The sequence below is a fragment of the Toxorhynchites rutilus genome, chromosome 2 (assembly GCF_029784135.1).
Source record: "Toxorhynchites rutilus septentrionalis strain SRP chromosome 2, ASM2978413v1, whole genome shotgun sequence".
NCBI lineage: Eukaryota > Metazoa > Arthropoda > Insecta > Diptera > Culicidae > Toxorhynchites > Toxorhynchites rutilus.
In genome coordinates, this window is record NC_073745.1 from 53306910 (window position 1) to 53331716 (window position 24807).

General features: G+C 41.6%; 4 protein-coding genes across 5 annotated transcripts in view; 2 read left to right on the forward strand and 2 right to left on the reverse strand.

The window, feature by feature from the left end:
• LOC129765388 (activated Cdc42 kinase Ack) overlaps window positions 1-4058 on the reverse strand; it is a 75906-nt gene extending 71848 nt beyond the window's left edge. For both annotated transcript variants that reach the window (XM_055765660.1, XM_055765659.1), the window contains exon 1: window positions 3296-4058. The gene's annotated coding sequence lies outside the window, so the exon portion shown is untranslated. The remainder of the gene's footprint in view (window positions 1-3295) is intronic.
• A 3112-nt stretch (window positions 4059-7170) lies between these two features.
• LOC129765389 (inner centromere protein) lies at window positions 7171-13977 on the forward strand. Its single transcript, XM_055765661.1, has 4 exons — window positions 7171-7537; window positions 7785-9892; window positions 12801-13093; window positions 13172-13977. The coding sequence occupies exons 1-4, from the start codon at window positions 7457-7459 to the stop codon at window positions 13363-13365; spliced, it is 2676 nt and encodes an 891-aa protein (XP_055621636.1). The 5' UTR covers window positions 7171-7456; the 3' UTR covers window positions 13366-13977.
• Window positions 11853-18594, reverse strand: LOC129765394 (leucine-rich repeat transmembrane neuronal protein 1-like). Its single transcript, XM_055765675.1, has 2 exons — window positions 18459-18594; window positions 11853-18389 (listed from the first exon to the last, which is right to left on the reverse strand). The coding sequence occupies exons 1-2, from the start codon at window positions 18479-18481 to the stop codon at window positions 17462-17464; spliced, it is 951 nt and encodes a 316-aa protein (XP_055621650.1). The 5' UTR covers window positions 18482-18594; the 3' UTR covers window positions 11853-17461.
• A 182-nt stretch (window positions 18595-18776) lies between these two features.
• On the forward strand, window positions 18777-24436 carry LOC129765753 (uncharacterized). Its single transcript, XM_055766177.1, has 3 exons — window positions 18777-19429; window positions 19487-24190; window positions 24241-24436. The coding sequence occupies exons 2-3, from the start codon at window positions 19584-19586 to the stop codon at window positions 24434-24436; spliced, it is 4803 nt and encodes a 1600-aa protein (XP_055622152.1). The 5' UTR covers window positions 18777-19429; window positions 19487-19583.
• The last annotated feature ends 371 nt before the right edge of the window (window positions 24437-24807 follow it).

Here is a 24807-nt window from a genome sequence, read left to right on the forward strand (position 1 = left end):
TGAGGTATTAGAGTGCAATAAATGTTTCTATGGTGGTTATTTTCTCCACACTCTCTCTAAGGGGGTTGGGGGGGGGGTGTGCTGCCATACAAATGAAATTCAAATTTCTGCATTACTCGAGAATTAACAGCTGTCCATTAATGAAACCAAATTTGACATGTGGCGGTTTTAGGGTGCAATAAATGTTTTTACGGTGGTGAGACACACCCGCTCTCTAAGGGTGGGCTGTCATACAAATGAAATACAAATTTCTTCATAACTCGAAAACTAATCAAGCACAATTTGGGATGTGAGGGTTTTTGGGTTTGAGAAATGTTTCTATGATGGTATGACACCCCTCCAAACATGACAATTGAAAATTTTCGGAAAAATCTGAAGGAAAAAGGGAAAATTCGGGAAATTAAATTCCCATATGTTCTACAATTACATAGTGACAAGTACTGTTAGTCCAGTTGATGTTTGCGCTAGCAAAATTGATCTTTGTTCGAAACTGGCAATGGATTTTAATGTGATGAAACGCACTCCTATATCTTCTTCTATCTATACCAAAATAAGGATCCTCGGATGTCAAAAAACAAATTTTGGGCGGGACGAAGTTTGCCGGGCCAGCTAGTACGTGATACAAGTATCAAATGCAGCATTGGTTCCACAGGCAATGAGAGAAGAGACAGAAAAAAATGCGTATTAAGCACCACCATTTTTCGATAGATCCCATAGATATTAGCATCAATCGATAGGGAATATTTCTACTCACTTATTACAACAAATAAAATTATACACTCTATAAAAATAACTATCGAACAGCTTCAACAATGTCAAGCATTATTTAAATGAAAATCCCGCGTTCTGATTGGTGCTCCTCAGTTGCGTTGTAAAACAAGCAAGTAATGAAGCGGTAATTATGCAACATGTCACATCCCTTAGCGTTTAATGACCAGCAAATATAAAGATCGTGCTTGCGATCGATTCTAATTGTTTTCACATAACAATCGATTTACTTAGCAATGGGATTCTTTTCTTGAACGCGACACTGATTTTGACGTAGGACTACGTCTTACATTAAGGGTGCCAAATCAGAAAACAGGTCACGTTTTTATGAAATAAAGTTAACGTTAATAACTATTTTTGCTGCGAACTGATTTTAACGATTTGCACACCAATCTAATCGGAAATTGTCTAAGATTTGTTTGCTATACATTACAATCCCATATATGGTTTAAATTGATGAAAATTGGAAGCATTCCCATTTCCCCATAAATTTGTTGTCCATTTGTGTGCTTTCCCGAACAGAGCTGTCAATAACGGGCAACTTTTACAGACGCTAGAATAGAAACAACGAAGGGGGATAGCGAAAAAAGAATATTTGTGAAGTAAACTACACCCTTGCATAGTAAGTAGCTTTGTTGACGGTTTTGACCGAGAGTCGAGAAGCGATTTTTCATAAATGGTCATTCTCGCGATGTTTCGTTCTAATCACTGCAACTGTGTACATCTATTAGACGCGTGTTTGATGCTTGTTGAATGGCAATGCACGGAAATGGCTCTCGTTAGATACTCAGTGCAATTCGTGCATTGAAAAAAATAAACAAATTGCGACATATGACCAATTAGTGTATTGTTCTGACAAAGGCGAGAATGAATCGTTGCTTTTCGTATTGATTCTACAAAACCACGCAAGCCATTAAATCTTTTCAGAGTCCCCGGAACTTTTGACGTAGAACTATGTCTTTTAGGAAGGGTGCCAAATCAGAAAACAGGTCACGTTTTAATGAAATAAAGATAACGTTAATAATTATTTTCACTGTGAATAAATTCTCATAATTTGCATATCAATCGGATTAGAATTTCTCTAAGATTTGTTTGATATGTTATACGTTACAATTCGCTAATCTCTAAACGGTGAAAATTCATGAAAACTGGATGAACTTCCTTTTTCCCTTTACATTTGTTTTGCCGATTTGTGTGCTAAACCTACCCGTATTTCGATTGCTTATAACTCCAACATTACTTAACAGATCGGAGAGATGTTTGCATCTATTGATAGGACATATTTCTTTGCGTCTATCACAACTAATAAAATATTATTTTTTATGAGATGAACAATTGAATAACTGTAAAATATCAAGCGTTATTAAAACGCCCTAACTGCCACTTTTTTGATTGGGCCGGTTTACTGTTTCCCCAACACAGATTTCAAAATCGATGTGCCTGGGGGAATCCGCTTCGTCAAAACATGCAAGTCGGGGGTATTTTTTCCCACTAAGCTGTGTTTCCCTAACACGGACTTCAAAATTAATGTGCCTGGGGGAATCCGCTTTGCAAATACATGCAAGTCGGGAGTCATTTTTGGTGCTGAGTATTCTTGTACTCGTTTGTCATTATGCAGACCGGAATATGTTTCCCTAAAACGTACGTTTAAACTGAGAAGCCTGGGAAATCGTCATTTCAGACACAAGAGGAGAATGAACTTTCGCGGTTCGAGTAGAAGCGTAAAAATATTCACTTTCAATTGATGTAAACATCTTTCCGTTCCAGTAAGAAATGTTCGATTTATAAGCATTCGGAATCTTTCATTTTTTCCTGCATGTTCTGTGTTTAGGTTTTCATTTTACCCCCCATATACTCCGGTTAGACGTAGCCCCACGTCAAAAGGTTTAGCGTAGGTATTCATTCTACCTGCACCTCCCCTAGCCAACTTATTGCATAAAGTTCTATAGCATCTGCTTGGGTCGGGCGCCACATAAATTCAGATTTTTATCTGACTGACCCGTTGCTTACTTGGAAAGAATTTATAATCGATCGAATCGTATCCCATTACGCTACTAGTTTGGGATTCCCGCTCAGCAGAATCTATTTCATTGCACTGGACAAAACGATTGATGAGGTAAGTGGCATTTGAACAATTGCGACCGCAAACAAATGAATCAATCAAATCAAAATGCTGTTTGCAGGAAAACAACGCTTGTGATGATGCGTAATATTTTGATTGTCTCCAATAATTTGCAAAGTTGGATATATTCCTGGGAACAAGAATAAACACACGAAAGGAGATGATGACATTACTCCACAACTCCTACGTTTGACTTGACATCAGCGTGGCATACAAAAGCTTACAATTATTAAACCAAAAAAGGTAAACATGAGTGCCCTAAAGAAGTAAAGGAAAGAGACGAAAAGACAGACAGGTGCATTTTTGCATTTTATTCTGTGCACTTTTATACGCTCATTCTGCGGGAAAATATAATCAATCCGAAGCAAAATATAAATTGTGATGCATCTTCACGACAGATGTTACCTTTTACTTGTTTCACCAGACAGTTTAGATTTGCAGGGCACCAACAATCCGATGAACGTTTTTAACAGCCTGATGTTAGCCTTGATTAAATCCTATGCTTGGCTGCTTCAGTCACCTTCAGCGCTTATAATTATTCGATACTGGAGAACACACTCTCGGCAGTGAACAGAAAATAATAACTCCAACTTAGCTACTGTTTCACGTTTGCTTCACTTCCATCATTATTAGCATCACTTCGATGCTGCTTATTAATTCTTCACACAAACCGACCAACATATATCGAAACTAAACAATATATGCCTGCTGCGAGAAAATAGCTTCTCAAGGGCTCTTTCCCACCACTCCTCCGGGTACTGAGGCACATACAAAAATGGCTAAAGCGGATTCACTTCTTCGAATTTCCTTCTCTCATGATCAATTATTCCTCTGCAACCCACTTCACCATTCGACAACGCTTACTAAAGCACAGCACCACAATCTCCCCGATATCTTCTGTTTATCTTTTGTGGATAACGCAAATCAATCGCGTAGTTAGATCAGCTCGATCCGGGCGTCGACAAATGTCACAAATTTATGCCATTCAAAACTCGGCACAACTGAAAATAAACGAGCGGAGAAATAAACAGTAACGACCGAACCGAACGAACATCACGACCGCGATCGACTTTTTCGTCTGGCCAGTGGTAGCAGCTAACTCGCGTATGATTTGTGTGCTGCGATGGAACAGTTTTGTTGTTGATCGTGTTCGCACCCCGTCTTCTATGCGATGGAATGAACAAACATTGTTTCAAATCGATGGAAACATATGAGTACGAGCGAGAAAGAACGAGAGGTTGGTTCGCGTAATTTTGACACAGCTCTCGAAGCCGATTTGAAACCAGTCGACGATGAAATTTGTTGTCAGCGGTACGATACATCTAGAGATGCAATCGTTGCTTTGACAGTGGGTATGTGATGAAATATTTCATCGACGCTGTTGTCGAGAAAATCAAGGCGCCTAGAAGTATACCTAAGGTGGGCCAACTTGCTAAATCCACTCTTCTGCCATCTTGGTAGTCTACTGTGTTTTGTTTGTAAACAAAACACAATACGCTTATGCCCAAGCTCGCTCGTGATTAGTCTGTCTCTTTCACGCTTCAAGGAAATAATTCCCCTTCTGCTTTCGTCCGTACTGTTTTCATATACTGCTCCCCTAACCAACTTAGTGACGAAACGCCTTAGGATATACTTCTAGGCGCATTGGAGAAAATATCTTGCATTACTTTTGAAAAGATCCAATGTAACATTTACGTGCACTCGACAGAACACAAAGCCGAAGACCGTAACATTGTTTTTCCGCGATTTTTTTTAAGGAATCGATATTCATCACTTTTTTTTACCACCAGTAGTCAATCATAACTCTGAAAAACCAATCGTGACTGTTATTCCTCGATTTTAGTTTAAATTTGGAATTTCGGAACGAAAAATCTTATATTCAATGATTGAACGTTTGAACGTTGGATAAAATACGAAAATTGTACGAAATTGCACAAAGAACATACTGAATGACGCTTGGGAGTAGCACACCATTCTCATTGTGCAAATTTCGGCGGTTCGAACTTTAAATGATCAATAACGATGCCGGACACGTCCTTACAGGGAAAAGGAAGTAATATTAGTGTATCATTCGCCGGCCGAAGACCAGAAAGATGGTCTCTATAGTGTGGTTCCCTAGCGGTTATCCTGAAAGGGATAGTTGTTTATGGTGAGAGGCAATAGTCAATAATTTATCGCATTAACTTTTGATCGAAATCCAATCGCGACGACGGAGAGTTATCTTTGGGAAATCTATATATCCTACGGAGGAAGAAATTGAAGAATTAGAAAAAAAATATAAGGTAAAGAATTAACGAGTTAAAGAATTAAGGAATTAAATAATTAAAATATTAAAAAACTAAAGAATTGAGGAATTCAAAATTTGAGAATTAAAGAACTAAAGAAATTAAGAATTAAAGAATTTTACTTTTCTTCTACAAAATATCTTTGTGCTCTCCTAAAACACTAAAATTGTGTTCTTTTTCCATGCCTGAAACGAAACAAAGTAAACCACCACCAAACATCCTCAAAAAAAAAACACTACATAATCCACTGTAATTCGGAATTCAAAGAAAATATCATGTGTATTCGAAATCACAAGAATGAACGCGAGAATCGATCCAAATATGACATAAATCATCCTCCTGAATAAAACAAAGAGAAAAACAATAATTAAAAGAAGAAAGAGCGATGCAGCTAGGAAAAAGTGTTTAAAGGTGATCGTACACTGCTTGACCGGAGGTCAAAAACCCTACACACCCTGACAGACAAAGGTTGGTTGAATTTGGTACAGAAACTACATTGGATGTCATTTTTTCATTATCATTAGTGCCAAATAATCAGGTCAGTTTGAGGGACATGTCCAAAAAAAGTTTAAGCAAATACACACACATACAAGAACTGAATATTTGCGTGTTTTAGTTTGTGTTAAATATATATGATCAGTACCATCATTCGATCAAATTTTATCTGTCAAAAAGTGTCAAACATTTACCCTCGGCCAAACAGTGTATGAGCACATTAAGATTCGCAGTGTCTACTAAACAGAACAGGTAGGCAGAAAGAGTAGTGACATGAAGGAGAGATGTAGAATTTCTCTAAGACAAGACCAGACAATAGGGGGTCGATTTCGGACCAGCGGCTGATTGGTCAATTCTAAAGGGTTGCCAAAAATATTTGAAAATAAACTTCTACATTATGAACTCATGGTATGTATTCTCATACTAATTCACATTTTTGAGCACGAGTGCGAGTTTGTGTTTTAGAACTAGCAAGTTATCAATTTTATTGCTTTTTTCGGTAGCTTTATGTTGAATTAATGAAAATTTTTCAAGCTCCCAAAATGCCATAACCGACAAAAAATGAAAAGTAAAGGAAGTTGTATCTTTCGAAAAAAAATTAAATATTGGAATGTTTACGTAATAGAGAAAGAGAGTGAAAGAGTACCGAATGTTTTTATTTGTTTCCATGATGTTCCATGAATGAAGCCACAATAAGAAAAATAATGAGGATTCCATTAAAAAATGTGTAGCAGCAGGGATTTGCAACAGTATGAGCAAAACTTCATATGTAAGAGATGTTAAACGGTGAAATATGAAAAAAGCATAAATGATTTGGATCGAAGAATAAACTCAAGAGAGGGGCCCAGTTGGTACACGACAAGAAAATATCCAGTTATTGAATGCCTAAAATAATTTTATTTTATAGAATATTTCAGAAAAAAATAATGTTATATTCACGCTTATTCTGGAATTCATTTTGGTTTTAAATTCATTCGAATTTGTCAGTCCAATCAAGCTTAAATTTTGGATTCTGCAATCCGCTCGACTTAAATCCATCCGAGGAGCGCTAATGTGGCATACTTGCGTTGATGAAAATAAAAGTCCAAATAATTTTAAGTTGAACAGATTGCGGGATATGTTTGATTCCACGTCAAATGCAAAATTGCTTTCTGTTCGCATAAATTCTTGGTTTGATCGCATTCCAGAATAAATATAATTGTCGAGGCACATATCAACGAGATATGTTTGTTCGTGAGTATCGGAAACAGTTACATGACCTAAATGAGACAACTTTCGGACGATTGTTTGCGATCATTTCTTTTTGAGAAGATTGTTCTATAAGATTATTAGAATAAATTTAGTAACAAAATCTTTGTATCGAAATGCAACACTTGACGCAGATGAAGTATACATCCCTTGAAATATTTCCGAGTTGAACGCCATGTTGATATGCGCGAACTTTTTAGTACTGGGTGAAAAATTCAAATCGACCGTGTTCGGTCGAATTCCAGTTCAGCGCCCATTTGATCGTTCATCATTGCTTTTCTGTCTTTTTCGCCGTTGGGAATAATTTTTGCTTGAATCCTGCAAGCTGCCCAGAAGTTTTGCTCTTTTGTACTGTTGATTTGTGCTCCAGTCTCACGTTTGTGTATAGTTTGAAAGGGAAAAAAATTGCATTTGCTGTGATTATCATTTTTAGTTTTAAAAAGTGCAATTTGAGCTGAGAAGAGGTCGTTTGTGTGCGTGCGCGCTACTGTTATGATTTAACGCTCCTTCCCTGCCGGAAAACATTCGAGGCCGCGATATGGACGATCTGATGTGCAAATTTGACGAACTGATTCTGCAAACGATTGCGTCTGAAACGAAATTGGAGGAAGAGTTTCGGGTAAGCATTTTCGTTTTGCGGTACGGGAAGGGTGTTACGCCCTGGAACAGTGTTGAAACATCTGCCCATCAAGGATGTATTCTTATAGGAATACGGGACGAAATCTTAGCGTTGTATTTTTCCCCTAAGGGAGGGTGAAACTATTTTTCAGTGTTCACTTTAGAGCATGTTCAATCTTGTTTTCTTATCTGGAGATGTAAACATAACATGAGTTTGTAATTCTTTTTGTTTTTATTTCGTTTTGTAGAAATCTACTCAAAAACTGAACGATCATGTTCTCCAATCGATTACTACCGGAACGCCTGTACAAAGCAAGAAGCGCCCGAAGCGATTGGACTCAATTAACGACAATGATCAGGATCAAGAGCACGAGTCTTCGACGACATCTGGCAGTAGCTCTCTCATTGGTCGAGCCAGTCACATGAAAAACAGTGTGCATGATCAACAATTACCGGCTGCGAATGCCAGTTGTGCTTCAGTGCCACTTCCGGTTGTAGAAAAAACAAAGGAGGCGAAAGAAAAAAGGTCCAGTTCTGCTCGACCTGCACGATCAGCCCGGACCAAGGCTTGTCAAAATTTGAAGGAAAAATCAGTGAAAGGAAAGTTACGACAACCGAGTATTGTGATTAAGCAGGAGCGTATTTCGGAGGCACGAAAAGAAGAGGATGAACCCATGGAAATGGACGTGGAAAATGATGCCAATGCTTTGAATGGAATAGAGCCACTGGAAAAACAAAAGAAAGCCGATAGAAGTAAATCGAACGATGAAGGATTTGGTAGCACAAACGAAAAGGAGAAAGAACCAGTGTATCCTCCATCGAGAGAAATGTCAATTGTAGTCGTACCACAGCCAATTCCGAAGGTTGAAGTTCTGTCCGACGATGAAGATGCCGGGAAAATGCCACCTCCCTCTATGCCTCCACCGTCGGTACCTGCTCCAAAAACAAAAGGACGCCCAAAAAAAACGGAGAAATCTAAAGCCAAGACTTCGAACGTAATTTCAATCAAACGCGAAAAAGATTTGGACGAATACTCGAGTTCTGCGGTGTCGTCCGCTGAATCGACCATATCGAACTCATCTACAAGAAGCTCTAGCCGCATTCGGAAGGAGTCTAAGGTAGAGGTGGGAAAAATCCGTGTAAAAACAGAAAAACTATCGACGGGTGAGATGGAGAACACAAACAGGTCGAATGTGGGAGGTAAACCTTCTTCAAGTAGTCCTACTCAGTCTGAAAAATCAGTTTACGAAGACGCTATTGAAGGCGACGCAATCATGAGGCCGTTAAATGTAGTGCTTAATAAAATACCTGTCGCTCAGGAGAACGAGAGAAACCAAACGTTTGCAATGGATAAAAACGGGACTTTCTCCGTCCAGGCATCAAACGGAACATTCGTTGTTCCCTCTCCTACTGGTATGGCAAACGGAACATTTAGCGTGAAGTCTCCCGAAAATGGAGCCAACGCTACATTTGATGTTCGCCAATTGCCGGGGGTAGAGAACAATACATTTGTAATGGAAAGCAAGAAAACCGCACAAGACCAGCGTGACCTGAGCATCATGACTGAGGATAATTCGCACATTGAGGAGAGCCCTGAGAAGCCACACGTTCCTGCAGCCAAGAAGCCACCGGTGTCTAAGAAACCTTCGGTAGCTACAAAAACAAGCAGCAAGAAAAAAAATGAGTTGTTTAGTCTACAGAGTCCCATCAAGACTCGTATCGAAGCATTTGAGAAGGCTGCCGTGGGTTCTCCGGCCCAGATGCGAGGAGGAACAAACAAAAATACGACCCCATCGCAGACGGCTCGGTTGCCTCCCAAAACTTCCACCACACCGTTGGCATCCCAAAGGTTTCCCTCAACATTCAAGTCAACCGGTCAGAATACTCCAACCACACAAAGTACGCTTCCCCCAAGCAAGGGCATATCATCTTCGGCCTCCAAGCTAGCCCATTTGCAGAAGAAACCAGCACTGGCGTCGGCAACGCTAACCAAATCCCAGAGTTTGTCTCGGGAACCCAGTATGGAGCGGTTGGGGACACTATCAGCAGCTTCGTCCAGTTCATCGCTGGCCATGGACGAGAAAAAAAAGAAGCGCGAGGAAAAGCAAAGACTGGCCCAACAGCAGCGCGAGCAAATGGAGAAGGAAAAGCGTGAAAACGCCGAACGACTGCTGCGGGAGAAGGAGGAAAAGCACCGCAAACTGGTACAGGAGAAGGAGGAGAAACTGCGAGCCGAGCAGGTGAAGAAGGCGAAGAAAATGGAGGAATTCGAGAAGCGGCGGCATCTAGAGGAGTTGAATCAACGAATGCTGGCCGAACAAAGGGCCGAGCTACTAAAGCTGGAGCAGCAGCAGAGGTGAGTGGATTAGTTGTAAAACTTTGTGTTTTTCTATGTTGAACGGCCCAGTACCATGTTTTCATAAGTTTCCCGCAAAGTCAATGGAATAGCTTTGCTTTTGCATTCGAACAGACTTTCGCAACTTTTTTCTTTTATTATCTTCAATGTTCTTTTCAAATCCAAATGTCTTTATGTCTCTTTTGTTCTACTCCTTCTCTGCGTTCAATTGTTGCTCTTTCAACTTTTAACTGTCAACTCTTCAATTTCTACTCTCTACTCTACAAATACTTCTCTCTTTTCTTAACTCTCTACTCTACAAATATTTCCCTCTTTTCTCAACTCTCTACTCTACAAATACATCTCATCATCTCTCTATATCCATAGTCAGTTAGTAATGACTTTTGGCTTCTTCGCGCAGTTTTTCGGCCAAAACGACTGAACAGTCAGTCGTTTAGTCGCTATCTCCCTCTACCGACTCGACTACAGGCAAACCTGTTTTTGTGCGGTCCCTGTTTGCGTCATTTCTCGTTTGTGCGACTCTTTTTGTGCGATTTTATTATAACATCGGCTCTTGAATCACACAAATCAATCGCACAAATCATAAAATTGCACCTAAACAGTCACACAAATGAGAAATCGCACAAAAAGCAACCGCACAAAAACAGGTTTGCCTGTATGTCATTTTATTCTTCCCAGTCAAATGGCCCTCATTGCATTTTGAAGGGACTTCCTCCAAAACGAATTCGTTCCTCTCTTTCTCTCTCCCATGTACATGTGCATGCATCGATGTTTGAACTCAACGTGGTTTGACATACGCTACAGGTGAGCTAGATTCTTTTGTATCGTACACGAAAATTACTTACACGTATAAAATAACGTGCAGTGTGTGTGCGCTATTTTGCACGCCTAATACTGACTAATACTAACGCGAGGACCCTTATAGCATTATAGCTCTTTATATGGACGTAAAAATAAGATTGCGTACGCGGGTATAACATTAGTGTCAGGGGAAATGGAAGTGTGGATTGAAGTAAGTTGAATGAAGAGGCAGATTTGTATTCATTAGTCGAGTCAGTTATAATAACCACTGACTGGACTAGTTCACCAGCCATCCTCGCTAGTCAACGCTAGTTAATCCATTTTCTAGTCAAGTCACTTTTTGTTGGCGGCGACTGTCGGAGCAGTTCTAGTCGAAGCGAAGCTACTGAGAGTAGAGTCGGTCCTCATTTTTCACCTTCGAAGATTTCGGGTCCTGCTCTTAACTCTATTCTCTACTCTCTACTCTCCGTTCTCTATTCTCTACTCTCTACTCTGTTCGCTCCTCTCTATAATCTCTCCTCTCTCTATTTTCTTCTCTCTCTTTTCTCTCCCCTCTGTTCTTTCCCCTCTGTTCTTTCCTTTTTTTCCTCCTCTCTCTCTATTCTTTCCTCTCTTTATTCTCTTCTCTCTCTCTATTCACTCCACTCTCTACTCTATTCTATTCTCTCTATTCTCTTCTCTGTCTATTCTTTTCTCTGTCTATTCTCTCCTCTGTCTATTTTCTTCTCTGTCTATTCTCTCCTCTCTCTATTCTTTCCTATCTCTATTCTCTTTTCTCTTTATTCTCTCCTCTCTTTTTTCTCTCCTCTCTATTCTCTCCTCAATCTGTTCTCTTCTCTCTCTATTCTCTTATCCCTCTATTCTCTTTCTAATCCCTCTACTCTCTATTCTCTCCTCTCTCTATTCTCTCATCTCTCTATTATCTCATCTCTCATATCTCTATTCTCTTTTTATTCTCTCTATTCTCTCCTCTCTCTATTCTTCCCTCTCTTTTTTCTCTACTGTCTCTATTCTCGTCTCTCGCTATTCTCTCATCTCTCTATTTTTTCCTCTCTATTCTCTCATCTCTCTATTTTTTCCTCTCTATTCTCTCATCTCTCTATTTTTTCCTCTCTATTCTCTCATCTCTCTATTTTTTCCTCTCTATTCTCTCATCTCTTCTCTCTCTTTTTTTTTCTCTCTCTTTTCTCTACTATCTCTATTCTCTTCTCTCTCTTTTCTCTCTCTATTCTTCCCTCTCTCTTTTCTCTCCTCTCTCTTTCTCTCCTCTCTCTTTTCTCTCCTCTCTCTGTTATCTCTACTCTCCATTCTCTTCTCTCTCTATTCTTCCCTCTCTCTTTTCTCTACTCTCTCTATTCTCGTCTCTCGCTATTTTCTCATCCCTCTATTCTCTCCACTTTCTATTCTCTCCACTTTCTATTCTCTCCTCTCTCTATTTTCTCCTCTCTCTATTTTCTCCACTCTATTCTCTCCTCTTTCTATTCTTTCCTCTCTCTATTCTCTCATCTCTCTTTTCTCTACAATCTCTATTCTCTTCTCTCTCTTTTCTCTACTCTCTATATTCTCTTCTCTCTCTATTTTCTCCACTCTCTATTCTCTCATTTCTCTATTCTCTCTATTCTCTTCTCTCTCTATTCTCGTCTCTCGCTATCGTCTCGTCTCTCTATTCTCTCCTTTCTCTTTCTCTCCATCTTCTATTCTCTCCTCTCTCTATTCTCTCATTTCTCTATTTTCTCCTCTCTCTATTTTCTCCTCTCTCTATTCTCTCATCTCTCTATTTTCTCATCTCTCTATTTTCTCATCTCTCTATTCTCTCCACTTTCTATTCTTCCCTCTCTCTTTTCTCTACTCCTTTTTATTCTCTCTCTATTCTCTCCTCTCTTTATTCTCTTCTCTATTCTCTGCTCTCTGTTCTTTTCTCTTCACTTTCCATTTTCTACTATTTACTCTCTAATCTCTAATTTCTACTCTCTAGTCTCTAGTATGTACTCTTTAAACACTACACTCTACTCTCTACTATAAAACTCCCAACGACCATTTACGACCGTTTACAACGACCGCGGTTTTTTTAGCGTTTTTATTTATAGTGATAATCTTTTTGTTACAGAGCGGAGCGGGAACAAGCCGAACTGATCAAGATGAACCAGGCGAAGGAGAGCTACGAGATCAAACTTCATAAACAAATGTATCAACAGAAGATGCAAACACAGCAGAAGCTCCAACATCAAGCCCAGCAACAACAACAGCTTCAGCTTCAACTTCAAATGAAGAAAAACAAACAGTCAGCTGCGGAAAAAGCCCTATTCAACTTCGACATGATCCAAACGGACGATTCGACTGACGATGAAAGCACCAACAATAAGAACAATAAGCGCCCTCCACTGCCCTCGTGGTGCTCAAGTGAGTTTGAACCGCTTTTCCGCATTTACAAGAGGATCGCAACAATAATTTTTCTCTTATTTTTTCCGTTGTCTTCAGAGGGAGAACGTCTCTCGGCCATCCGGATACAGAGCGAAATCAAACTGAAGGCCATCGATCAGTTCTTCTCGGTGTCACCAATGACACCGGATCTGCGCGAGATTTTCCCCGCTATCGATTCCCGCAAGCTGAAGCGAAACTCGAGCGCCGTGTGGCGGACTCCGCCACGATACTCGCAAATGCCTAAGTACTGAAGCTTTGTCGATCTACTTTCAACTGCTACTATCACTACAGGATCATTTCCATATAATAATCGAAGTATTTGTAAGCAGGTAGGTGTTCCGTTTTGGTCGGGTCACGCCGGTTAGTACACTTATTTTCTCCTTTGTCGGAGTACTCTAGTATGAACGTGGTTTGTATGTATATATTGATATGTTTTTCTACCAGTACAACATTTGGATATTGCAAATAAGAACTGATTTTAATCGAGCGCACCGCAGAACAAGCAAACTTTGTTTGGGAAGGATTGTGGACGTAAATTTTCCGTTGAAATAAAAAAAAACATCGTTAGGCGTCCAAACTGATAGGGCAGTACAAAACAATTTTTAAGAATACTTTACTAGAAATTTTGTTCGTCAAAGGGCACATGAATAACATCGTTGTTATAATAACGCTAACCAAATTTAAGGTATCATTTCTCGGTAGAGTTTCATTTGAAATTGATTTTTTGTTTTTGTTTTATTGTCTCATTTTGAAACAAGACTACTTTTGTTTATATTTTCCCCGCTTGAAAACGAAAATGCTATGGAAGGAACATATGAAGTATTAATTTTAATTATATTTAAATAAATTTCACGCTATTTAGAAAGGAACAGAACAATCTTTGCGCTTTCTGAAAGAAATCCTGGAAGAAAACTGTTCATATGACAGGTAGGCGAAATCATAATTTTTTTTTTATTTTACATTTGTAGCATGGAGTTATCGAAGGTATTTTATTTCTATATTATCCCGAATATCCTTCTTTTCTGTTTGGGTGAAACTTCTCCTCTGTGAAGCATGTAATCTGGTAGCTACACTCGATTACACTCCACAACCCGCACGCAAACACACAACACTACGAAATAAGCAGTAATGCCTACCGGGTTCAAACCTTTCATCTGAATCCGCTTCCATTCAAATACTTTTCTGCATCTTCAAGAGTGACTGGGCAAACACAGCCAGCTATGTATGAAGCGATCACTACTATTAATGCGCCGCCTTACGTAGGAACGACATTTGAGGTTCAAATTTTTCTGCTGAACGAAGCCGATGGAAACGATAGAAAACAGAGCAGAGATGGGCTCGAGAATGGTACGACGCTGGTCGACGTGGAACTCGGGAATTCTTTCTACGCAAGATTAAAGCGACAATCTCTAAATGGGAGGATAGAGGCAGCTGTAATGCCACTTGTAGACACAATAAAGGAAAAGGCAACCACGGATCAATAAACTGAAGACGAGACATGAACTAGGACAACGAGGACGGAAACAATGTTGAATGGATAAACACGTCGACGCGAACAATGAAAAGGACACCGCAAAAGAAAGAGTAACAACGGATCTACAAGGCAAAAACCAGGCATGGACTAGGACAACGAGAACGGAAACCAAAGCTAAGCAAATATAGCTATATAGAAGATTTTGAAGAAACCTATATAGAAGATTTTTTTATCCCCAATTCATAGGTTTAGCTCCCTCAAGGCTCCATGTTTAGGGTGTAACATAATAAGGGGTAAAACCACCCATTATTTGGGAGAGTCCCCTCAGGACTCTCTCACTCTCTCATACAGAGATGAACTAGCCTTCGGCTGAAAATCTCTTTAATAAAGAAAGAAAAAAATTGTGTGTGATTGGTTGGTGGCTCCTCATCTCACGAATGTGCAGATTGAGGACTAATAGGCGATTGTTCAACATCAGCATCATTAAAGTGGTCAACTTGCAAGTCTCGATGTTGACAAAGACGAATTCTACATGCAGTTAGAACGCGAATATTGCTGGTGCTCGAACCATGACATCCAGTTCATCAACGAAGATTTTAATGCTCAGATTGGTAAAGAGGAGGCGTGCAACCGGTAATTGCTATGTGCAGCGCACACCAGTTGACTATTGAAAAGGACCTAAGAATAATCGGTTTCGCCACCTCCAAGAATATGGTCCTACTCAGCACCTATTTCAGCGCGAATTTCTCCATCGATACTCTTGGAGGACATCAAAACAAACAGAATCCCAAAATCAACCATGTTATGATAGACGGTCGGACCTCTAGGACGTAACGGACGTCAGAACCTATCGGAGCGCTATCATCGAATCGGATCACAATCTAATAACGGTTAAGATGCGCTCAAATCTTCCTGTAGTAAATAACATAGCCGATATGATATGATCTTTCGCAATTGAAGCGAGCGAATGTCGCCGAAAACTACGCGCAATTATTCAAAACTGCGCTTTCGGATGAGGACGAACTTAGCGAAACTCCTCTCGAGGGCTGTAGGGATATTTAAACAGCCATCAACAGCGTAGCGGAGCAAAGTGTTAATTATAAGTGCCAATAGGTGATGCACGAGAAGAACGCTGTGAAGGGGCTAATGCTACATGCTGTCAAAACGTGGAATAATATAAACAGAAGCGACGACCCAACCTTTCGGGGAGAAGAAGCGCCGCCAGGAAGAGGAGGAGTGTGAAGAACTCGAACAACTGCCCCGCTCTCATGAGACGCGTGAGTTCTACCGAAATCTCGATGCATCCCGAAAAGGCTTCGTACCACGAGCAGAAATGTGTCGGAGTAAGGATGGGAGTATCCTGACGAACGATTGTGAAGTGACCGATAGGTGGAGGCAGCACTTCGATGAACACCTGGATGGCATACAGGCAGAGGATCAATATAACGATGGAAACGATTACGCTGGTGCAGTAAATAATGCAGGTGTACCACTCACAACGATAGATGAGGTTAAGAATGTCATAAAACAGATTAAGAACAACAAATCAACTGGGAAAGATGGCATTGGAACATAACTTATCAAGATGGGCCCGGAAAAGTTGGTTAACGATTGGTTGTCAGAATTTGGAAAACATAACAACTATCGGAGGAGTGGAGAACTTGGGTTATTTGCCCTATCGTCAAGAATGGCGACAAACTACACTGTGGAAACTTTCGTGCAATCACCGTCTCGAATGCCGCCTGCAAAGTGCTTTCCCAGATCATCTTCCGACGTCTATCGTCACATAAAAACAGATTCGTGAGAGGTTTTCTACTTCTGACTAAATCTTCAGCTTGCGGCAGATCCTACAAAAATGCCTACGCACCATCTATTCATCGACTTTGAGGCCGCATATGATACAATAATACGAAAAGAGCTATGGAGAATCATGGACGAAAACTGCTTCTCCGGAACGGTGACAAGACTGATTAAGGCTTCGGTTGTTAGAATACAGTGTTGTGTGTGAATATCTAGTGGATTATCTGATTCATTCGAGTCCCGCAGGGGGCTTCGCTAAGGGAATGGTCTCTCTTGCCTACTATTCAACATTGAGCTAGAGGGTATTATGAGACGAACGGTGTTTCACATGCGTGGTACGATTTTCAATAGATTCACTTAATTCTTCTGCTTCGTTGAACATTATTACACCAGACATAAGCACGAAGCAGAGAAAGTTGGACTGAGAATCAATGCGGCTTAAACCAAATACATGCTGATTTTCTGACCCGAGCATGGCATGGCCCGATTATGATGAGTTCTAGGTAGTGGATCAATTTATACCAGCCGCGAGATCCGGAGATGCATTAACAATGGGAGATGTGTCTACTACGATTTCTTCAAACACTTGAGATCAAACAGACATTGCAAACGTGCGACCGGTTGTTTTCCACGGGACGAGGTGTGGACAATGTTCGAGGAGTTCCTGTGATCGCTCGAAGTTTTTGAACGACGTGTGTTGATAACTATCTTAGACTGGGTGCAGGAGGACAACGTACGGGGGCGAAGGATGTACAATAAGCCCACGTAATTCAACGGGCAAACCTAGAATCCATGAAGTGATCGAAGCTGAAAGAATACGCTGGGCAGAATATGTTGCAAGAATGCCGGAAGTAGTTAAAGTTGTTGATGATCTAGGAAACAGATACGTTCTTCATGGTGTTTCGGCATTTCGGTTTGCAGTTTCTCTGTCACCACGTAATAATATTTTTTAAATTATCTCACTAAAATTCGCTTCAAATCAAAATGAACACTTTCAAATTTTAAGAGCCGAAACATTTCGCCAACTATTTTGTATATATACGTATATAATCACGGTTTTCACGAGAGCAAACTTAATTCATCTGAGTTTCCTTCAAATACTCCTGATAGATGAGCGCCGTCTCATTACCATAACAACAATTTCGCTTCCACTCGAGCTCTTCATCGCATTCGCCCTGTCGCTCACTTATTCCGTACCCTTCGAAGTTGAAACACGCGTGCAGAAACTCCCCTAACCACTTGCAGTTCCACCGATTTCCTTGCGCTTTAATCGCACAAAGCTTCTCGAACTGATAGCTGTTGTAGTTTGCAATGTATCGCAACCGATTCGAGGATAAATCGAACGAGTTTAGCTCTGGCATGTGCCAGTAGCTTAGGTTGATGGAAGTCAACTCATTGTTGCCCAACTGAAGCGTCCGCAGCGCCGGCAGTCTCATCGGGAAATTGACATAAATTTGGGCAATGTTATTGTTTGAAAGATTCAGTTCCTCCAGCTTGTTCAGTCCATCGAATTGGTCCATCAGGAGGTACTCCAACCCAGCACTCACCAAGCCGATGTGTTCCAAATCTCTTAGCTGGTTCAAATTGGGGGGAATCTCCTTCATGGTGACATTTCGCACTTCGAGCCAAATCAAGCGATACTTCCGCTCGTTGGGATCGATGACCAACTGCTTCGTTTGGCTATCGCTAATGTTCAGTACCGTTATCGAGGGCCTCAAATACACCCACGGAACAAAACCGCCGGTTATCTCCAACATCTTCACGTCGGTCATCAGCTGGAAGAGCTGCGGCGACACGGTGAAGATGTTACTATCCTCCAGCAGAAGGTACTGCTGCTTGGCGAAGTTAGCGGACTCGATGGTGGTTCCATCGTCGATCTCCAGCTGTCTAATGCAGCAATCGAAGTGATATCGATTCTGTTTGCACGGCAGCTCCCAACAGGTAATGTTTCTGCCATGTGTTGTACGTAGAAGTCCGTTAGATAGGAACAGAACGCAATATCTTTAGCGAGAAGACGGGAACAAGTTAGCGTAGATATAACCTTTACAACCAGGGATGATTTCTACTCACAACAGCCAAATTCTGCGGTACATTTTCTTTCGGATTCGTCTCCTATACTGGGATGAACTTGAATTTGAACTGCGCTAGCGTTGGTTGGATGCATGCAAAAATGAATCCATCCGGGCAGACACACGCTCGTTTGTATTAGTTAACGCAATCAAAAGTGGGATGAAAGATTTAAATTTGTTTTGACATCGGCCGGTCGAGAGCACCGCCGCAAGGAATAATGACGAATAATTTACATACTACAATTGGGGGAGTATTCATTCTTAGCTCTGTTGGTAGGTGCGCGGTAATTTTCCTATCTTCTCGATGCTGCTAGGATTGGAAAGGTTCGGGTGGTTTGCTTCGCGACAATCGTAAAAAGTTGGTGCAGTTGCAGTGGAACGATAATGAACCGTAAAATATAATATTGATCCAATACATGGATAGATCAAAATATTGTAGACACTCGAGCTTGGGTAGACTGTACACTTCATAAATTACACAAAGAACACACTGGATGATGCTCGAAAGTCCGGTGATTCGAACTTCAAATGGTCGGTGTTAAGTCAGACCGAACCATGTGACATTTTTATGATTTCGGGAAAAGCGAATTTGAGGTTTGGTGCTATAAGGGATTTTCATTGAACATTCAAAACAATTTCAATACGCTATTCCTGCTGTACGGGTGATTTTCTCGGTGTTCGAAAACACCAAGTGCTTGTGAGTACTCTTCGAGCATTGTCCATGCTTCGTGCCCATAGAGAACAATCGGTCGAATCAGGGATGTGCCGATAGAACCCCTCGTTGAAGCGATGCAACGTTACATATCGACGACAACTTCACTCGGCATTCGATCCATAAAAACCAGTTCGAACGGAAACAAAACAAACAGAGATCTTTCTAAAGACAAAAAGCGAATAATCGAATCATCGTTAAAAGCAGTGCATCAATTAAAATTCTTTCCATTTTTTCTCAAATGATAGTACACCAAATTTGTAAGTTTATTCGTTATGAAGATTAAATTTGAATTCTAAATAAATGAATTATTGTAGCTTGAAGCACACAGAAACAAATATCGTGTTTGCTATCGAGAGTTGGCGAAAATCTATCCCCACAAATCTTCAAGAAATTTGTACGAGGACGAGAAAAATGGAGGAACAACCAACACCCTATAGATTCAACTGCAGAAAATGCGATCGGCCTGATTCCGCGGAAGGCCAAATGGTCGCTTGTGATGTTTGTCAGAGATGGGAACATTTCGGATGTGCCGGAGTTGATGAAAATATAAAAAAATATTCATACGTGTGCAGCGAGTGTAAGATGAATAGGACTGGCACGAAACCGAAGCAGACATTGAAGTTACCGGTTAAGAACGTCAAAACAACTTCCAGGGCATCATCGAAGAAGGGAGCTGCTAAAGCAGATACTGATCGTTCTAGTGTTAGTTCTGCAGCAAGACTAGCTATGCTAGAAACTGAATTGAAAATCGTAGGCGAACAACAACAATTGCAAGAGCAAGAACTTAACGCAGAGAATGAGCTGAAGAAACGAGAAATACAGGAGGCTGAGCGGCAATTGGAGGATAAAAAGAAAATGTTGGAAGAAGAAAAAAGGTTGCGGGAGAAGAAACTGCAAGAAGAGAAAGATTATTACAACAAGCAGAAATTGATTCGTCGTCAGTCTATGGAAAAGAAAAACGAAATCATAAAGCAAATGTCCGAGTGCAGTAGCAAAGCAGGTTCGATTGTCGATCCAAGCGTGAAGGTATCCTCATGGCTTGAGCAACAGCAGTGCACCACCGTTCCGCCGACTAAACCAACTAACCCTGAGCCGCAGGTACCCCCCGTACTACTTCCACCCACATCAATCGCGGCTCTCGAGCCTGCGCCCATTACATCGCAATGGGTTAATTCAGGACCTAGCGTACCGATGCCAATACACTATCAACCGGTGAAGACTACAGCTGAAAACAATCGGATCCCGCACGATCATCTGTACAACCATCTAGTTGCCCCAGGAATGCTGAATGCCAATCAATTGGCAGCACGACAGGTGCTGAACAAAGATCTGCCAAAATTCAATGGCCGTCCCGAAGATTGGCCTCTGTTTATTACAAGCTATGAGCAATCGACGGAAGCATGCGGATATACAGAGGTAGAAAATCTCATACGTCTTCAAAAATGCCTCGAAGGCCACGCTCTGGAGTCGGTACGAAGCAAATTACTCATCCCATCTAATGTACCACAAGTGATTCAAACACTACGCATTCTGTACGGTAGACCAGAACTACTAATCCGGTCCTTATTGGATAAAATTCATCACGTCCCATCGCCTAAGCACGACCGACCGGAGACGATCATGGAGTTCGGAATATCCGTCCAAAATCTGGTTGATCACCTGATTGCAGCACGACAAGATGATCATCTGACGAATCCTATACTCATGCAGGAACTGGTGGAAAAACTACCGGGTTCACTGAGACTAGATTGGGCTGCATACAGATCTCGACTTCCACGAGCTACACTGCGATCCTTCGGTGAATTCATGTCGGGTCTAGTAACAGCTGCTAGTTTAGTAACATACGAGCTTCCCAAACCTTATAAAATGTGTGACAATGATAGAATGACATTGAGAACTAGAGCAATGATTCAAACGCATTCCTTAGAACCCGGGGCTCCCTTGGCATCGCCCACTTTCGTAGCAAGGGGAAATAAGCTAAGCAAACCGTGTGCTTCTTGTGGTCGGGATGGCCATAGAGTAGCCGAATGTCAAAATTTCATTGCTTTGGCGACGGACGATCGATGGAAGCTAGTACAGGAAAAGAACCTCTGTCGTACCTGTCTGAACAGTCATGGGAAGTGGCCGTGCCGTTCATGGAAGAGTTGCGAAGTGGAAGGATGTCGTCACAAACACCACACCCTCCTCCATTCGGTCAATTCAATTGGTGTGTCAACTAGTCATCTATCATCATTTGTAGGTCAGTCCTACCTTTTTCGAATGGTTCCTGTTGTATTACACGGAGAGCAAACAAGTCAGATGGTATTTGCCTTTATCGACGAAGGTTCTTCAGAAACGTTGCTGAAACATTCAACCGCTAAAAGTTTGGGTTTGTCCGGCCCAAAAGAGCCGCTTGTTCTACAATGGACAGGAAGTGTAACCCGTGAAGAATATCATTCCCAACGGGTACAGCTGAAAATATCTGTAAAGGACAGTTCCTCCTATCACGATCTAATAAATGTGCGCACAGTCAGCCGCCTTACACTCCCGACACAAACGCTGAGATATCAAGAAATGGCTAAGCGTTTTCCACATTTACGTGGCTTGCCAATAAAAGATTACACTTCAGTGCAGCCAAAACTATTGATCGGACTAAATAATCTCGGTTTATGTGTTCCCAGAAAACTACGAGAAGGCAGTCCTCATGAACCCATCGCTGTGAAGTGTCAACTTGGTTGGAGCATTTATGGCGGGTTCTCAGCTGATCCAGCCCAACGCATGACGGTCAACTTTCATACAGTAGCGTCCTCTACCTCCGATCAGTTATTGAATGAACAATTACGTGACTATTTCACCATCGAAAATAACATGGTGGTCCCTCCGCTAGCGCAGCTCGAGTCCGATGATGATAAACGGGCTAGAATTCTACTAGAAACGACAACACAGCGTGTTGGACAGCGCTTCGAAACGGGTCTTCTCTGGAAGTCCGATGTTATAGAGTTTCCCGACAATTACAGCATGGCTTTGCGCCGTTTACAGTCTCTGGAGCGAAAACTACAGAAAGATCCTGAACTTGAGGCTCTAGTACGACAACAGATAAGAGATTATTTGAAAAAGGGCTATGCACACAAAGCCACAAATGAGGAAATATCATCCAGCGATAGCAGGCGGGTTTGGTACCTCCCTCTGGGAGTTGTGATTAACCCGAAAAAACCCAACAAAATCAGGCTAATCTGGGATGCTGCCGCAACATTTAACGGGGTCTCGTTCAACTCCAAGATTCTCAAAGGTCCAGATCTCTTAACGCCTCTGCCCGCTGTGCTCACGCGTTTTCGACAACATCCAATAGCAATAAGTGGAGCCATACGAGAGATGTTTCACCAAATCAGGATACAGAAAAATGATCAGCAGTCACAACGATTCCTGTGGAGGGAGAACTCATCTGAACCACCTCAGATCTACGTGATGGAGGTTGCAACGTTTGGGTCCACGTGTTCCCCAGCGTCAGCCCAATATATAAAAAACGTCAATGCCCAAGAGTTCGCTAATGAATATCCTCGGGCAGCAGAGGCGATCCAGAAAAACCACTACGTGGATGACTACCTGGATAGCTTCCAGAATATGACTGAGGCGATTCAGGTAGTCAATGAAGTTAAATTAATACACACGAAAGGCGGATTTGAAATCCGAAATTTTCTTTCAAATTCGACTGAAGTTTTACGAGGAATCGATGGACTATCATCAGAAAGCACAAAAAAACTGCTATTGATGCGGGGTGATTACACAGAATCGGTACTCGGAATGAAATGGATTCCATCGGAAGATGTTTTTACATACACATTCGCCCCTCGAGCTGACCTGGAACATGTCTTCGTCGATGGATACATTCCCACAAAACGGGAAGTGTTGAAGGTGGTAATGAGTCTGTTTGACCCATTGGGCTGCATCTCGTTCTTTCTGATCCACGGGAAAATTATTATTCAGGATGCTTGGACCTGTAAACTCGGTTGGGATGATCCGATAGGTGACAGCCTTTTGGCGCGCTGGAAACAATGGATTGGACTCTTCAACACGCTCCCTCTTCTACGAATACCTCGCAGTTACTTCCAGGCTGATTCTCCAATGAACTTCAATGACCTCCAGTTGCACGTTTTTGTAGACGCCAGCGAGTCTGCGTATTCGTGTGTTGCGTACTTCCGGTTGAAAATTAACGATCACATCAACGTAGCGATGGTAGCGGCCAAGACAAAGGTAGCTCCTGTAAAATCACTCTCCATTCCTAGACTGGAACTAAAGGCCGCAGTCGAAGGAAGTCGCTTGCTTGACTCAGTCAAAAGATACCACACCCTGCCGATTGCAAAATCCTTTCTGTGGAGCGATTCTAAGACTGTTCTAGCTTGGATACAGTCTGAACATCGTCGATATCACAAGTTCGTCGCCGTACGCGTAGGAGAAATACTATCGTCGAGCGAGGTGAACGATTGGCGATGGGTGCCCTCCAAATTTAATCCAGCCGACGAAGCTACAAAGTGGAAGAACGGATCCAACATCAATACAAATAATTCTTGGTTTCAAGGGCCTAGTTTCTTGAAAAAAGATGGAAAGTTTTGGCCAGATCAACTACAAATTTTCACCACACAAGAAGAAATACGTTCCGTCCTTCCACATTGGGTAGCCGTTTCCATCGTAAATCCGTCAAGATTCAGTAAATGGACGATGATGCTGAGATCATTAGCATTCGTATTCCGTTATGTTCAAAACTTGAGACGGAAAATAAAAGGAGATCAACAAGTTTTCGGAGTTCTCACTCAAGACGAATTGGAGAAGGCGGAACAGCTTCTTTGGAAAATAGCTCAACACGACGTCTTCCAGGAAGAAATTTCAGTACTGATCGAAACCCAGGGTTCCCCAGATCGCCAGCACCGCACGGTGGCTAAGTCGAGCAGAATTTACAAACGATGGCCTTTCCTCGATCAAAACGGCGTTCTCAGAATGCGTGGGAGATTGGGCACTGCACCACATGTGCCATACGAAGCTAAGTACCCTACGATTCTCCCTCATCAACATAGGATAACATTTCTCCTTGTAGATTGGTTCCACTGCCACTTCCATCATGTCAACCGGGAAACTATTACCAACGAACTAAGACAACGTTTCGAAATTCTCAAGCTTCGTGCCCTCATAAGTCGTGTGGCGCGAAGGTGCTGTTGGTGTCGAGTGACGAAAGTATCGCCAAAACCTCCTGTAATGGCTCCTCTACCAGAAATACGGTCAAAACCATTTGAAAAAACCAAACCAAAACGTATGTAACGTGGGCATCGACTACTTTGGACCTGTACACGTGAAGGTCGGTAGGAGTTTGGCTAAACGTTGGGTGGCACTGTTCACCTGCCTAACAATAAGGGCAGTACACCTAGAAATTGTCCACAGCTTATCGACGGAATCATGCATCATGGCCATCCGTAGATTTGTTTCACGTCGTGGTACGCCAGCTGAATTTTATTCCGACAACGGGACTTGTTTCCAAGGAGCGAACAAGGAGCTAAGGAAAGAAATTGAAACACGGAACACCGAATTGGCCCTGACATTTACTAGCGCAAAAACTAAATGGAATTTTATTCCACCTTCTGCGCCCCACATGGGTGGAATATGGGAA